The 14,197-nt window shown below is 39.3% G+C and overlaps 1 protein-coding gene across 1 annotated transcript in view; it reads left to right on the forward strand.

Moving 5' to 3' along the window:
* The window catches only part of LOC112156631 (NACHT, LRR and PYD domains-containing protein 12), a 10,935-nt gene extending 4,660 nt beyond the window's left edge, over positions 1-6,275 (forward strand). Inside the window, exons 2-6 of the mRNA XM_024288872.2 lie at positions 4-873; positions 1,020-1,193; positions 2,739-2,912; positions 3,073-3,119; positions 3,240-6,275. Of these exons, the coding sequence (XP_024144640.1) occupies positions 4-873; positions 1,020-1,193; positions 2,739-2,912; positions 3,073-3,119; positions 3,240-3,787 (1,813 nt within the window). The 3' untranslated portion in view covers positions 3,788-6,275. The remainder of the gene's footprint in view (positions 1-3; positions 874-1,019; positions 1,194-2,738; positions 2,913-3,072; positions 3,120-3,239) is intronic.
* The last annotated feature ends 7,922 nt before the right edge of the window (positions 6,276-14,197 follow it).

Below are 14,197 nucleotides of genomic sequence, written 5' to 3' on the forward strand. Positions count from 1 at the left end.
CAGAGAGGGAGGAGAGCTGCCCAAGAGCCTGACTGAGATGTACATCCACTTCCTGGTGGTTCAGGCCAAAGTGAAGACGGTCAAGTATTATGGTGGAACTGAGACAGATCCTCACTGGAGTCCAGAGAGCAGGAATATGATGGAGTCTCTGGGAAAACTGGCTTTTGAGCAGCTGCAGAAAGGAAACCTGATCTTCTATGAATCCGACCTGACAGAGTGTGGCATCGATATCAGAGCAGCCTCAGTGTACTCAGGAGTGTTCACACAGATCTTTAGAGAGGAGAGAGGACTGTACCAGAACAAGGTGTTCTGCTTCATCCATCTGACTGTTCAAGAGTTCCTGGCTGCTCTTCATGTCCACCTGACCCTCATCAACTCTGGAGTCAACCTCATGGAAGAAGAACAGCAGATTTCAGTCCAGTTCTACCAGAGTGCTGTGAACAAGGCCTTACAAAGTCAAAACGGACACCTGGACTTGTTCCTCCGCTTCCTCGTGGGTCTTTCACTACAGACCAATCAGAGACTCCTACAAGGTCTTCTGACCCAGACAGGAAGTAGCTCACAGACCAATCAGGAAACAGTCCAGTACATCAAGGAGAAGATCAGTGAGAATCTGTCGGCAGAGAAAAGCATCAACCTGTTCCACTGTCTGAATGAACTGAATGATGGTTCTCTAGTGGAGGAGATCCAACAGTTCCTGAGGTCAGGACGTTTCTCTGCGGATGAACTGTCTCCTGCTCAGTGGTCAGCTCTGGTCTTCATCTTACTGTCATCAGAAGAAGATCTGGAAGTGTTTGACCTGAAGAAATACTCTGCTTCAGAGGAGGCTCTTTTGAGGCTGCTGCCAGTGATCAAAGCCTCCAACAAAGCTCTGTAAGCAATCACATTTGTTCTATGTTAAAATACTAAGGACTTGTCATCTCTTTTCCCAAATACTTATCAAATAGGGCTTACTCAAAGTAAAACATGTTATTAATGGGGACTAATTTGATTTCAATACCTTCTATTACCTATTTTAGACTGGGCTACTGTAACCTGTCAGAGAGAACCTGTGCAGCTCTGTCCTCACTTCTCAGCTCTAAGTCCTCCAGTCTAAGAGACCTGGACCTGAGCAACAACAACCTGCAGGATTCTGGAGTGAAGGTTCTGTCTGTTGGACTGAAGAATCCACAGTGTAAACTGGAGACTCTCAGGTCAGGTTTATCTAAACATTTTTTTTCCAAGTTCTGTGATGGTTTACTCTGATTAAGAAGAAAATTTGCTATTTGACTCTGCAACTTGTCTGATGATTACAGTGGTAAATCTTGTTTTTTTTTTTGCATGTTTGTCATGCATAAATAAAAACAACATGTAAGTTTATCAACAAGTAGTCAGCTGGTCAAAATGTAAATGTGTTGTTTCATTTGAGGGCAAATTCAAACTGAAAGGTTTGAACCTTAGCACAATTCAGTTTTCTCGCAGTTTTGTTCAAGGAACTGTTTCAGTGTGTGAAGCTATTTGTTGAAAGCTTTACATGTATTGCAAACATAGCCCTACAGCTGAAGGCCTTATTTAATACCATATTTATAAATATATACCCCCAAATACTGTGCAGAATTTAAGTATGACTTTAGTGAACAATTGTCTATGATCTGTGCTGATTTTGACTGTATAATTATAGTTGGAGATTTCAACATTGACATTGACAATCCTCAGAACAAAAGAACTAAAGACCTGAATAACACTAGACAATTTTGGGTTGATTCAACAGAGCCCACACACATTAGAGGGCATATACTTGATTTAATAATTTCCAAAGGTCTGACCATTTCCAAGATTACTATATGTGATTTAGGCCTATCTGACCACTGTTGTGTTTTCTTTGAGAGCACAATTCCAGAACACACAAATGTTTTGAGGAAGGAGATCATAAAATGATATATAACTGAAAATACTAGTGAGATGTCCAACCAGATTTTCTCTCCAACATCTCCCGTCTCAGGGGATTCAGTCAATGAACTTGTCTATAGCTTAAATGCCAGTATGTCAAATATCATGGATAGTATTCCTCCAAGTAAGGTGAAGGTGATGGAGAAGGTGATGGAGAAATTCCATACTCGTTAAGAATGGAAAAAGACAGTGTCGGAAATCTAAGCGCAGATGGAGAAAGACTAAACTACAGGTTGATTGCGACATCTATGAAGAGAAGCTTTACTTTTGAACCTACAACTGAGCAGTGCAAGGAGTCCTATTTTTCTGATATCATTACCAAAAACTCTCATAATGCTCGGGCTTTATTCACTACAGTCGATAGGTTAAAAAAAAAACCTGTGTCAGTGGCATCAGAACTTTACTCCACCAAAACCTGTGGTGACTTTGCCAATTCCTTTAGGAGAAAAATAAAAGAAAGTAGGCTAACATTTATTTTAACTCCAGGCCTCGAGGGCCGTTGTGTCTGGATGATTTTCAGATATCCAAGCCCTACTGACTGATTCAGATGTGTCCAGCCAATTAGAACATGCCAGACCAGCGTATGTTGGAAAACATGCAGGAATGTAGCGCTCGAGGCCTGGAATTGTCTAACCCTGGTTCAGACAAAACACAAATGAGCAACTACAGACAAATATCAAACCTGTCATTTTTAAGTTAGATGATTTAAAAAAGCAGTTTTACATCAGTTAAATGAATTATTAATTAAAAACAACTGCTATGATGTCTCTCTCACACTTTCTCCCATGTGTTTTGTGCTGTATCTGCAGCCTGTCAGGTTGTCTAATCACAGAAGAAGGTTGTGCTTCTCTTGCCTCTGCTCTGAGCTCCAACCCCTCCCATCTCAGAGAGCTGGACATTAGCTACAATCATCCAAGAGAGGCAGGAGTGAAGCTACTGTTGGAGAAGCGGGACGATCCACAGTGTCAGATGAACACTCTCAGGTACAGAGAGACCTCCTGCAGACACCTATGAGATTCTATAGCAGAAAAGAGCAGCTTTGCACCAATATGTATTGTTTGTGCAGCAGTCAGTTACTTGTTTCGAACAACTATATTGTTAGCCCAGATTTTTCTTTTTCTCTGAACCTCCTTCTTTTTTCAGGGCGGAGCCTGATGGAGACCAGTGGTTGACTCCAGGTCTGAAGAAGTGTAAGTGTGATTCCCCTTTGATTCATGACAAGGCAGCTCATATTCAAACTTTAAAGTGTTCATCAATGAACAGAAAATGGATCAATAACTGCATCTGGATTGTGTTTGTTTCTCCATCAGATTCCTGTCGCCTCACAATTGACACAAACACAGTGAACAGAAACCTCAAACTGTCTGACAACAACAGGAAGGTGACCTCCGAGGAGGAACTTCAGTCATATCCTGATCATCCTGACAGATTTGATTACTGGTATCAGCTGCTGTGCAGAGATGGTCTGACTGGTCGCTGTTACTGGGAGGTTGAATGGAAAGATCATGTTTATGTATCAGTGAGTTACAGAGGAATCAGAAGGAAAGGAGACAGTAACGACTGTTTGTTTGGATGGAACAATCAGTCCTGGAGTCTGATCTGCTCTCATGATCGTGGTTACTCTGTCTGCCACGATAACAGAGAAACATACATCTCTTCCTCCCCCTCTTCTTCTTCCTCTCACAGAGCAGCAGTGTATGTGGACTATCCTGCTGGAACTCTGTCCTTTTTCAGAGTTTCCAATGATTCACTGATCCACCTCCACACCTTCAACACCACATTCACTCATCCTCTTTACCCTGGATTTGGATTTAGAGCCTGGCCTGGGTTGTCTGTGGTTCTGTCTGATCATAGTTAAGGTTGTGGTTCTGTAAGAGAACATACGTGTTAAACCGAAACAATGAAGTGAGTGCTGTTTAAATGTAACCATTCAAGATTTGATAATATTGTTTAATACAAATACTTGTTGTCTAGTTCTTGAACGGCAGAGCATTTGAGATTAAGAAAACAGATAGTGGTAAGTCCAACCTGGAAGTCTTGTAGACTTTATTGTAAAGTCATGTTGGTGGTATAATTGTTTCATTCGTTGTGAGTGACCAAACAGGCAGTGTTGTGCGGTTAGTTTATAACCATGTCATGTAGATTCCGTAGATCTGTGGGAAGTTTGTCATTAATCCTGTCAACATTTGAACCAGACAGGAAAATAAAAGTGTCATCGGCATATGGGAGAATCGGAAACTTGAGGTTGATCATTGTATACAGACCAAAGTGTAGAGGACCTTAAATACTGCCTTGTGGAACACTCATAGACCATTTTGGTGGCTGTGATTTTGGTGAGCTTATTTTTAAAGTGTGAGATTTATCACTTACATATGATGTAAATATTTTTTTTCTGAGAAGGACAGATGAAAAGAACAAAGTTTGTGTAACTAGATTTGATGATAAACTGTATCAAAGGCTTTTAGAAAATCTATGTATACAGCCCCAGTAGTCTGACCTTTCCTTCATTTGATATGTTCAAATCATCAATGCTGACATGGTTGATGTATAATAACTTGTATAATGTATAATAAATTGGATACAGTTGGGAAAATTGCAATTGGCTGATAGTTGGAAACATTAGTTGAATCATCAGACTTTTTGATATGGCAGATTGTCTAATAGGGTGGTCAGCAACCCCCGGCCTGCGGAGCAGTACCAGTATGTGGGTCATATGGTAGCGGGCCACAGACAGAAAAAAAGAAATACATTCACTAACTTAGATTGTTTCTTTTTAACTGGACGTTTTATTTTGGAAAACTCCCAGATTCTGTTCGCAACATCCGTCTTGGTCATATGACTTAAAGCGGCTAACTGCATGGCTAGCTGAATTGCTAGCACAAACCAAACAATAAAATTAATTTGGAAAGTTCCTTCCAGGGAAAAAGAGCCAGTGAGGAAATAAAAAGCTGCTGGAAGTCTTTCCCCACATATGGAATTCTTTCCTTCTTTTTCTGGATTTTTTTCAAACCAGAAATGACTTCTACAAGTCAGCAACTTTGTTTCATAGTATACAAAATATCTACTAATATGTTTTTCGACTATTTTAAACAAAAAAAAAATGTTAGTAGCATTTTATTGTGAAAATTGATTTTCTGAAATCGGAAGTCAAAAAAATCTAAACTTCGGCCCCGTCTGGACTAGTATGTGAAAATCTTGTCTAATTTAAACCAATTTGTGGCCTGAACAGGATTGGGGACCACTAGACTAATATACACGGTAAACAGATGGTATTAAATGGGGAATAAGAATAGTTATGTGAGTTTTCAGAAAAGTCATGTTCAAGTTGTTAATATCAGAAGCATGGGACACTTTAATGTACTTTAAGTATTGTTTGATTCCTTTTGTGATATTTCAATGAAAGAGAGTTGTTCAGATGTTGATTCTGATAGGAAAAATACGAGAGCAGTAAATCTGGAGGATTATTCATTTACAGATGCAATAAAGTCCTCATGTCTCTTGACTGGTGAGAAGAGAACAATTCATGGATATTTGAAAACTGTCTTTAAGTTTGTTTTTCCCTGTTATAGATGTAGTTTGCCATAGGACTTTTGTGAACACACGTGTTTCATTCCTCTGAAAAGGTACTGGGTCATGGGTCCAACATGCTGTCATGATGATGTCAAAAAAACTTCTCATAAACTTTCATCAACTTATTTTAACTGGATTGGGAGAATAGAGGGAAAAGAAGGGACTTTAATTGGATTTTCCCACAAAGGTTCCTCAACTGGAATTCCAGTTCAGCTTCCATGATTTTATTGGTCACATTGATGTGGTTTGGATATTTTAAAATATATACTGTGAAATGTTAAATCAATTAAAAAAAGGATCATAAATTATTGCACTTAATTTTTATTTTAAGTTGAGTAAACTATCAACTTACCATTTATTTTGATTAAAACTAATCATTTTAAATGTTAAAAATTACAGAACTTTTGTTATTTGATATGTTTCACTTTTTTCAGTGTATAAACATGTCCTAAAAGAGTAGGACTAATAAAGAATAAATCCACACTGATGAGTTCTGCTTAAGTTTCTGAAACTTTGTCTTGATTTCTTCATCTCAGAGTTTTCAGCTTGTCAAAAATCTTTTTGATTCCACATGGATTAACAATGTTGATAGCTAATCAATTGTCAGTAAAGGAAAAGTGTTCTGTCTCTTTGCTGTTTGTATTTGTCTTTCACAATGAGAGCTTCGGGATTTTCTCTGCTGTTGATCTTTGAGTTGAACTTGTTAACAACCTTGTATGAATTCATGAATTTTTGATTTTAAAAAGCAGAAAAAAATAAAGCACAAATATCAGCTGGAAAACAGAAACGAGTTTTCCATTTCTACTAACTTATGTCTGATAAATAAACTTGAGGCTTTTTTATTAGACACTTTTTTTCAGAGAAGGTTTCCTCCAGGCCAGCGATTTCCTGAAACAGTTAATTCAGCTGAATGAACCCAAAAACAGAAGCACAGAACTGAACAAAACATCCAAAAAAGTTTGGTTTGGATCTTTCATGAAGAAGACTGATGACATGAATGAAGTTGTGGAGTTAATTCCTCCTCTACCAGAAGAACCTGAGACTGGCAAGGCAGCAGTGGCAGCAAGAAAAATCCTCACTTTCAGAGATCTCTTCACTCAAACAGTGTAGAAGTTGGAAGAAATGATGCTTTCAAAGACCCACATGGACAAATAAAATCAGATAAAGAGGAGAAACCAAAACCCAAAAAGAAATCTTTAAAGCAGAGATTCCTACAGTTTTTTCAAAGATCTTAAAGACTCCTATGACCAAAAGTCTGATCGGACATTTTGGGTGTCCCTAATGCGTCGTTTTTTTGATGTGCTGGTTGTTACAATTAAATCAGACGTAGATACATTTTACCTACCTGACACAGAAGGTACCGGTACCCTAACTTGGTTCACAAACCAGCCAAACTGACCCGGTGCACATCCAGTCCAAGATTAAGTTTAGGGTACCAGTGCAATCCACATCCCGGTATCGGACTGACACCTGTTTGCAGCCCTGGAGTTTGGGGAGCCCTGATTTAACGAGAGCAGCTAGCACTTAAAAAAAACGATCAGTTGGGGACACCAAAAATATCAGTTTGGGGTCCTTAACCATGCATCAATATGTGACGACTTGGGAATGAGTGTGTTGCATAAACACCACTATGACCACCATTTTCCTCATGCAGTGCAACACATTTCCTTCGCATATAGTTGATCAGATTGTCAATTACTGCCAGTGGAATGTTCGTCCACTCATCTGCAAGGACTGGAAAGTTGCTGGATATTGTCCAAGTCCAAGTCCAAGATAAGTCCAACATAAGTCTGTCATGAAATCTGAAGGAATTCACTTTTTCAACTTGTTCGCCATTTATCAACCGGGGTGGAGGGTCAGGTCTGTGTTTTTTTTCTCGAAAATTCAGGATAAGCTTGTTTGTCTTGGTCGTATTGAGTACCAGGTTGTTGGCTGAGCACCATTTTTCCAGACACAGGACTTTATCTCGTCTTGTCCTGATATTCAATTCACCACTATTGTGTCATCTGCAAACTTGAGCACTAAATTATCGGGATGGGTAGGTCTGCAGAGATGAGTAGAGAAGTGCACTCAAGATGCAGCACTGGGGTGAGACAGTCCTGGGGCCGAGAATGGAGGAGAGGTAGAAAGTTCTATCCAACAGTGGGATCCCCGTCGGATAACTTAAGCCTTGTTTCCAATGAGCGGTACGGACCAGTGTTTTTGATGAGTATGGATCGGTAAAGGACGTTCTCCGTCTGCGGGGATTAGGTGAAACGGAAATGGGGGGTGGGTCTCCGTATTCGTGGATTTGGTGTGTCTCCGGTCCCCAACTCTAGCGAAGGACGGGGAATGCCAAGGTGCAATTTATTATTAAACAAGCCAACGGGGGATCAGAAATAGTACCAGTCGGTCCTGCTTACCAAGTCCATTTTGTAATGGAAACGCTCAGAAGTCCAGTCTAGTCTGGACCGCTCAGTGGAAACGAGGCATTAGGGATCAGGATGTTTGGAATGACCGTACTGAAAGTGAAATGTCGACATATAGCTGTCTTAAGTAACTGAAAAGAGGTGAAAGGTTAAGTTTTCATAGAGCTCCCTGAATACCATTTTCAGAACATTCCTTAGTTGGGCAGAGTAGACAAAATGTTCACGATGCATAATCCAATAGAGATTTTCTATGGTCTAAAACACAGACTTACTTCACCACCAAAAATCACAGGAATAAATAAGCAGCACCACTTCTGAAGTCTTCCAGCAGATATTCAGGCTGCAGGAAACTTTTGTCTTTTGAGAAATCTGCAGCCGTTCAAACTCCTCCTGTTAATAAGAAAAACAATGAAATCACCCAAATGTTGGCGCTGGCAGATCAGTCAATGAATTCTGATTGCCTATTAGACCTAAAACAAACATTTTTGCTCACAATCTCACAGAAACTGTTCGGCTTTGATCATGTGACCACAATGACGTGAAGGCGTCAGTGCTCCCGTGACAAACTTCAATAAATTGGCTGTGTTGCAACAACATGTCAGATTATCTGTCAGCAAAGGAGGAAGACAAAAAAGAATGGAATGTCTCGGCAGACAGTTGTGACAGATCAGTAGGTATGAAGTGACTGAATATTTAACACGAGAGGAATCACGAGGCAGAATGAGCAGGAAAGGAGGATGAAGAGTCTGACAGATCCAGAGGATTACACCTGAACATCATGGAGCAGAGACTCCTGCAGAGATGAGGCGGGACTAAACGCCTAGTTTTCAGGAAAAAAAAGTCTCTAAAAATATGTTAAATATAGCAACAACATGGTTCACTGCAGCTGCTTTGTTAAAATTTTTGGGAGAACATTTTTGGTGAAGTGCAAGGATTCATGGGTATTTGAGTTTCCATTTGTTTACAAACTCCTTCTTCTTGTCCAGACTGGAATGTCCCATAATGCTGCAGGCTGATCTTCCAACTCCTTCTTCCAATACTCGCTGAATCTCCTGAACTTTTCTTGAGTTTTTCTAAATTTCCTGTTTTTCTGCTGCCCCAGATTTTTCTTCCCTGTTTAAATCTTTCAGTTTGACAGCTTTTAGAATTTTTCTTGGTTGCTTTGATAGATCTGGAAGATTCACATACTTTCAGTTTACAGTTCGTTGAAATTATCTCATCCTACAACTGCTTGATCTGACTTGTTTACACTCAGACTTGAATGTGCTCGTTTCTCAGCTTTTGCCGAGTCATGGTTAATACACGCACTTGTTCTGATCCAGTCCGGGTCAGTTTGTCATCAGCTGCTTCTGTTTGCATTGGACAGAAGCAGAAATGACTCAGCAATTATTCATGGTTCTGTTTCTATGCAGCAGCAGAATTTACAGTCAGCAAAGACGCAATGAAGAAGCTGTTGAACTAAAGTCACACACAAGCACAAACTTATCTTTCTTTTCACCTCAGTGGCCTAGTGGTAGAGTGTCCACCCTGAGACAGGAAGATCATGAGTTCAACTCTGGGCTGAGTCATACCAAGAACTCTAAAAACGGGACTCAATGGCTCACTGTTTGACACTCAACATGAAGGGGTTGGATTGGGGGGTTAAACTGCCAGATGGTTCTCAAGTGCAGCTGTGTTTGCAGCTCACCCCTCCCCCAGTGGATGGGTCAAATGCGGAAAACAAATTTCACACACCTAGTTGCGTGGAAGCTAATGGGACTTTAACTTTTTGCACTTTTTTTTAACATAAACCAAACCCTTCCCCCTTTAAACATCAGAAGACAACATTTTGACTTTTAGAAATAAGAAATTAATGGGGAATCTCCCCCCAGGCGGAGACCATAAGGAAGACGTATAACTCACTGGAGAAAGTATACGTCTTTCAGTTGGCCAGTGAATACCTTGGGATTCTCCTGGAGGAGTTGGAGGAAGTGGCCGAGGAGAAAAGTATTTTTGGTCTCTTTGCTCAGACATTTGTCCCTTAGGCCCTGGCTCAGGATGAGCAGAAGAAAATGAATGGATGGATTATTAACTGCAAATAAGGTTCTGCTCTAGTGTTCCCATTCATCTTTTGCTGCGTAGAAATATTCAGAATAATCAAAATATGGGAATAATAATAGTAGTAAACTAAAATCTATGCAAGAAAGAAAATAAAATGACAAAACAAACAAAAAAAAATGCCAATCTCAAACTAATTTTTCTTAACTTATAGACACTTGTGGACTTAAAATGTTGTGATTCTACCTGATCTGGAAAGAAACAGACTCAAACTGAACACAATAAACAATTTTAGCTCGCATCATCTCTGTCAACAATGAGGTGAAAACAAATGAATTGTCATAATCTGCTTACTTCTGTGCTGGAAAGCTTTCTTCTGCACAGAAACAGAGCTTCATTGAACCATCAGATCCAACAGCGACTCTCCAACAGCTCACAAAATCACTTTCAAAGTGTCTCCTTACAAAGCAGAAGGTCACATGACCTCACCTTTCCACAGTTATTGAGTTTAATAATCTGTCAATCTGACAGCTTGAAGCTCCGCCCCCATTTTTTACGCCCGTTGTGTTCATTACTGTAACAAAAACAACCTCATCACCTCTTGTTTTGCTGACTGTAGAGTGAGTCTTTATCAGGAGGAAAATCTGGCATGAAACTTTTCCCTTCATCTTCAAGCTGCAGGTAAAACTCTTCCACCTGCTGCCCCGCCCACCTGTGAGGCCCCGCCTCCATCACAGGTGAATTCTTCCTGGTTCATAGTCACTGATCTGTATTGCAGCTGCGTTCACACGGTGAGTGGAGACTTTTCTTCTTCTTCAGACCTTTGAAGAGACTGATGATTGTTTCTAGAACTTTGTCTTCTCTAACTCGAATTGTTTTTTTCTCGGAATGTTTGAGGATCTTCTTCACTCACTGCAAACTCTCATCATTCTGCTGTACAAAAGGCTAATTCCTTGTTTGATTATTCCATCCATTTATTTTCTAAACAAGCTACACCCCCTATGGCATCAATGGGGTATCAGAGACTGTCCCAGCTACCGTACGGCAAAGGCGAGGTACACCTCTGACAGGTTGCCATTCTGCCGAAAGGCCCTCAATCACTGCCACAAACACTCCCGCATCCACGCCTGGGGGCAGCTGGTGAACCTAACCATGGATGTCTGAGCATGGATAGGCAACTCCAGGCCTCGAGTGCCGCAATCTCTGCATAATTTCAAGGTATCCAAGCCCTACTGATGACCTTTTTCAAGTGTGTCCACCTTTGGGTAAGTTGAAGGCCTGGATTTGCCTATCCCTGGTTTAGAGTAACCAGCCAACCTATGATGCGTGCTTTTGGAACTGGGATTTGAACCAGGGCCTTCTCGCTTTGAGGTGTGAGCGTAAACCACTGCTGCTGATGTTTCAGCATTCCTTCTGGTCAGATGGTCATTCTGATTTATCTGTAATCTAGTAATGATCACATTCTTCATCTTGGAGTGTTGATCCAACTCATCCACTCGTTTCTCTAGAATTTTGACTCTGTTGTCTCGTTCTGGGCTTAAATTCCTCTGAGTTCTACAGCTAGCTGGCTCCAAAAGCTGGACTAGCTCAGCTTTCTTGACTGTAACACAGGAGTCAGGTTTTCGAGGACTTTTTTGATGTCTTTAATGTCACTTGCTGCTTGAATTTTCTTCAAAGCCATGGTCAGCTGTCGTTTTTGCAGTAATTCTTCTATGAATCAAGTTCTAAGACCTTTTAACTCCGGATCTCAAAGCTAACTTTCCTGTGACCCTGAACCAGAACTTTATGGTTTTGTTTTTTCCTTTAAGTGTAGACATTAGCCAAAAGCATGGGGCCTGCCTGCAGACATATTTAATAATTAAAAAAACTGTTGGCTCCATAAATCTTCACACACAAATGTGTCAACCCGTACACAAAACAACTACCGCTCACACGCACATTAACAAAGGAATGTAAAGCATTTCATTCAATCTCACACACTATTTGGGCAAAGGTGAGCTGACACCTGTGCTCAGGTGAGTGTCTGTGTTTTACTGCAAAAAAAGCCTCCCAGCACTGACCAGATGGGGGAGTGGCATGAGGTTAAGGCCAAATCAGATCGCTTTAAAGTAATTGTAAACCGTGTTTTAAATGTGATAAATAGTCATTAGAAATTTTGAAAAAAAGTTGAAACCTTGAAAATAGTTTTAAAAGTACAAATTGTAGAGTTTTTGAAATTTAGAAAAATAAAATTGCAAATCTGAAAACAATATATGATTTAAACTTCAAAATAAATATTGAACATTTAAAAGAAAAACAAAAACTTTAAATTTAAAACTTGGAAAAAAAACCTTAAATCCCAAACTGTTATCAAATAAAAAAAAATGTTAACCATTGTATTTTCAACTTTTGATATATATATATATATATTTTTTTTTCCCCCTCTCCCTCTTGTGTTTCAGTCTCCAATTCGTAGTTTTAATTCAGACTTTTCTCCTTCGCTGCTGAGCCTGTTTTTACGTGGGGTTTGGATGAGTTCAAACTCATTGGCCTGAATCATGATTGGCATTGGAAGATGGAGGTTATGGCGATGTAATTTCTGCTCTAAAACCATATAATTTATTGACACTGCCTGTGCCATCCTTATCCCTCTGGTGTGTCAAACTTTAGCAGATCAATATCACCGCCGTACGACACATCCGGGGAGAGATGACACAAGCGGCGCCAACAACACACATTCTTCAACAGAAATGACATCACCATAACCCTTATCACCTGATGTCAATCACATCCCTGTAGCCAAAGTGCTTAAGCTTCACCCCCACGTGTAATCAGGATTAGTAACAAAAAGGAACTGTATAATTGAAAATGTATATTAAAAACTTGAAGCTGAGAAAGAAACAAAACAAACAAAAAAAAGCTGAAAATACAAAACAGCAGCTGTTACAATTAAACATTACTTCTTGATATGGTTACAAGTTTAGACTTGTAGTTATTTTTTTTATTCGATTTTGAAATCTGCAATATTTTTTCAATATTTCTTTCAAGTTTCAATTTTGAATTTTGTAATCTCATATTTTTTATTTTCAATATTTTTCCCTTGCATTGAGTGTTTTTAAATCTACAATGCATGTTTTCTTTCACTTTCAGATTACAAGAGAGACAGATCCAGGTGCAGAAAATATAGAAAACATCAGCCCAGAAATAGGAAAATAAGTTCAATCTGAAACAGTTTCACTATCATGTACAAAGAAAAGTAGAGCATATAATCTGCAAGACAAAAATGTAATATTGAACTGGCTCCACATCCAACCTGAATCTTCTACAAGACGTGTATGATAAGAAAGCTGCCATAGTTCAGATACTGTAGGGCACAGGAAGACCCGGGGGTTGAAGAAACCCGGCCCTGCTTCTTTCCGAGGTCTTTGACGGGTGCAAGTGAGCATGTGTCGAATGTCATGTTTTTAGCTTAATTAACCAAGTCAATTGAATCCATGATCAAGTGTGTTTCTCTTATTTCCATGATTTTGCAGGGAAGATTAGTGCAGACAGAAAGCTAAAGAACTTGGTATTTTTTAAATGACAACTACTTCTATGATTAAAATAATTGTTTTTTATTTTTTTATCTTTTCCAATTTGTATTGCACATTTTAATCCATATTTTTGTGTGGTGGTCTCAGTGCCGTTTCACTTCTATTTTGGTTAAAAGAAAAAAGATTCAAATATCTATTCTATAAAAGAATGGGTCATAAATATATATATATACATTTTATATTTGAATATTTATTTTGGACATTTTATCTGGGGTGAATAGGAAAAATCATATTCATATTAGTATGTTTAGGGCTATGAATGTTAACGCATTAACGAAAAAGATTACTCAAATAGAATTACCATGTTAATTTTTATTAGCTGAAATCAACTACACCTTGCAAAGAAACACTTTCTGCTTTGCTTTGCTTTCAGGTTCATGTTGATCATCTACAGCTGTTTTCATTTCTGTTCATTGTCCTCAGTGTATAAAAATGTCTGGTTTTCAGTCCTACATCGTCAGGTCATCTGCTTTTCCCCTCTTTATTTCTCCATAAGTTTTTGTCCTGTTTTAGTTTATGTTTACGTTTCTACCACCAAGCCCAGTTTCCCGTATTTTGGGTTGAAACACATTTTCCTGGTTTTGACCGTTAAACCCAAACTGACTCTTGTTCTGTATTCACAGCCGGCTAAACTCTCTTTTGCATCCTGTCTTCTAAACACATGATTTTGTTAGGATTTCA

This window comes from Oryzias melastigma, linkage group LG2 (assembly GCF_002922805.2).
Source record: "Oryzias melastigma strain HK-1 linkage group LG2, ASM292280v2, whole genome shotgun sequence".
NCBI classification, from domain to species: domain Eukaryota; kingdom Metazoa; phylum Chordata; class Actinopteri; order Beloniformes; family Adrianichthyidae; genus Oryzias; species Oryzias melastigma.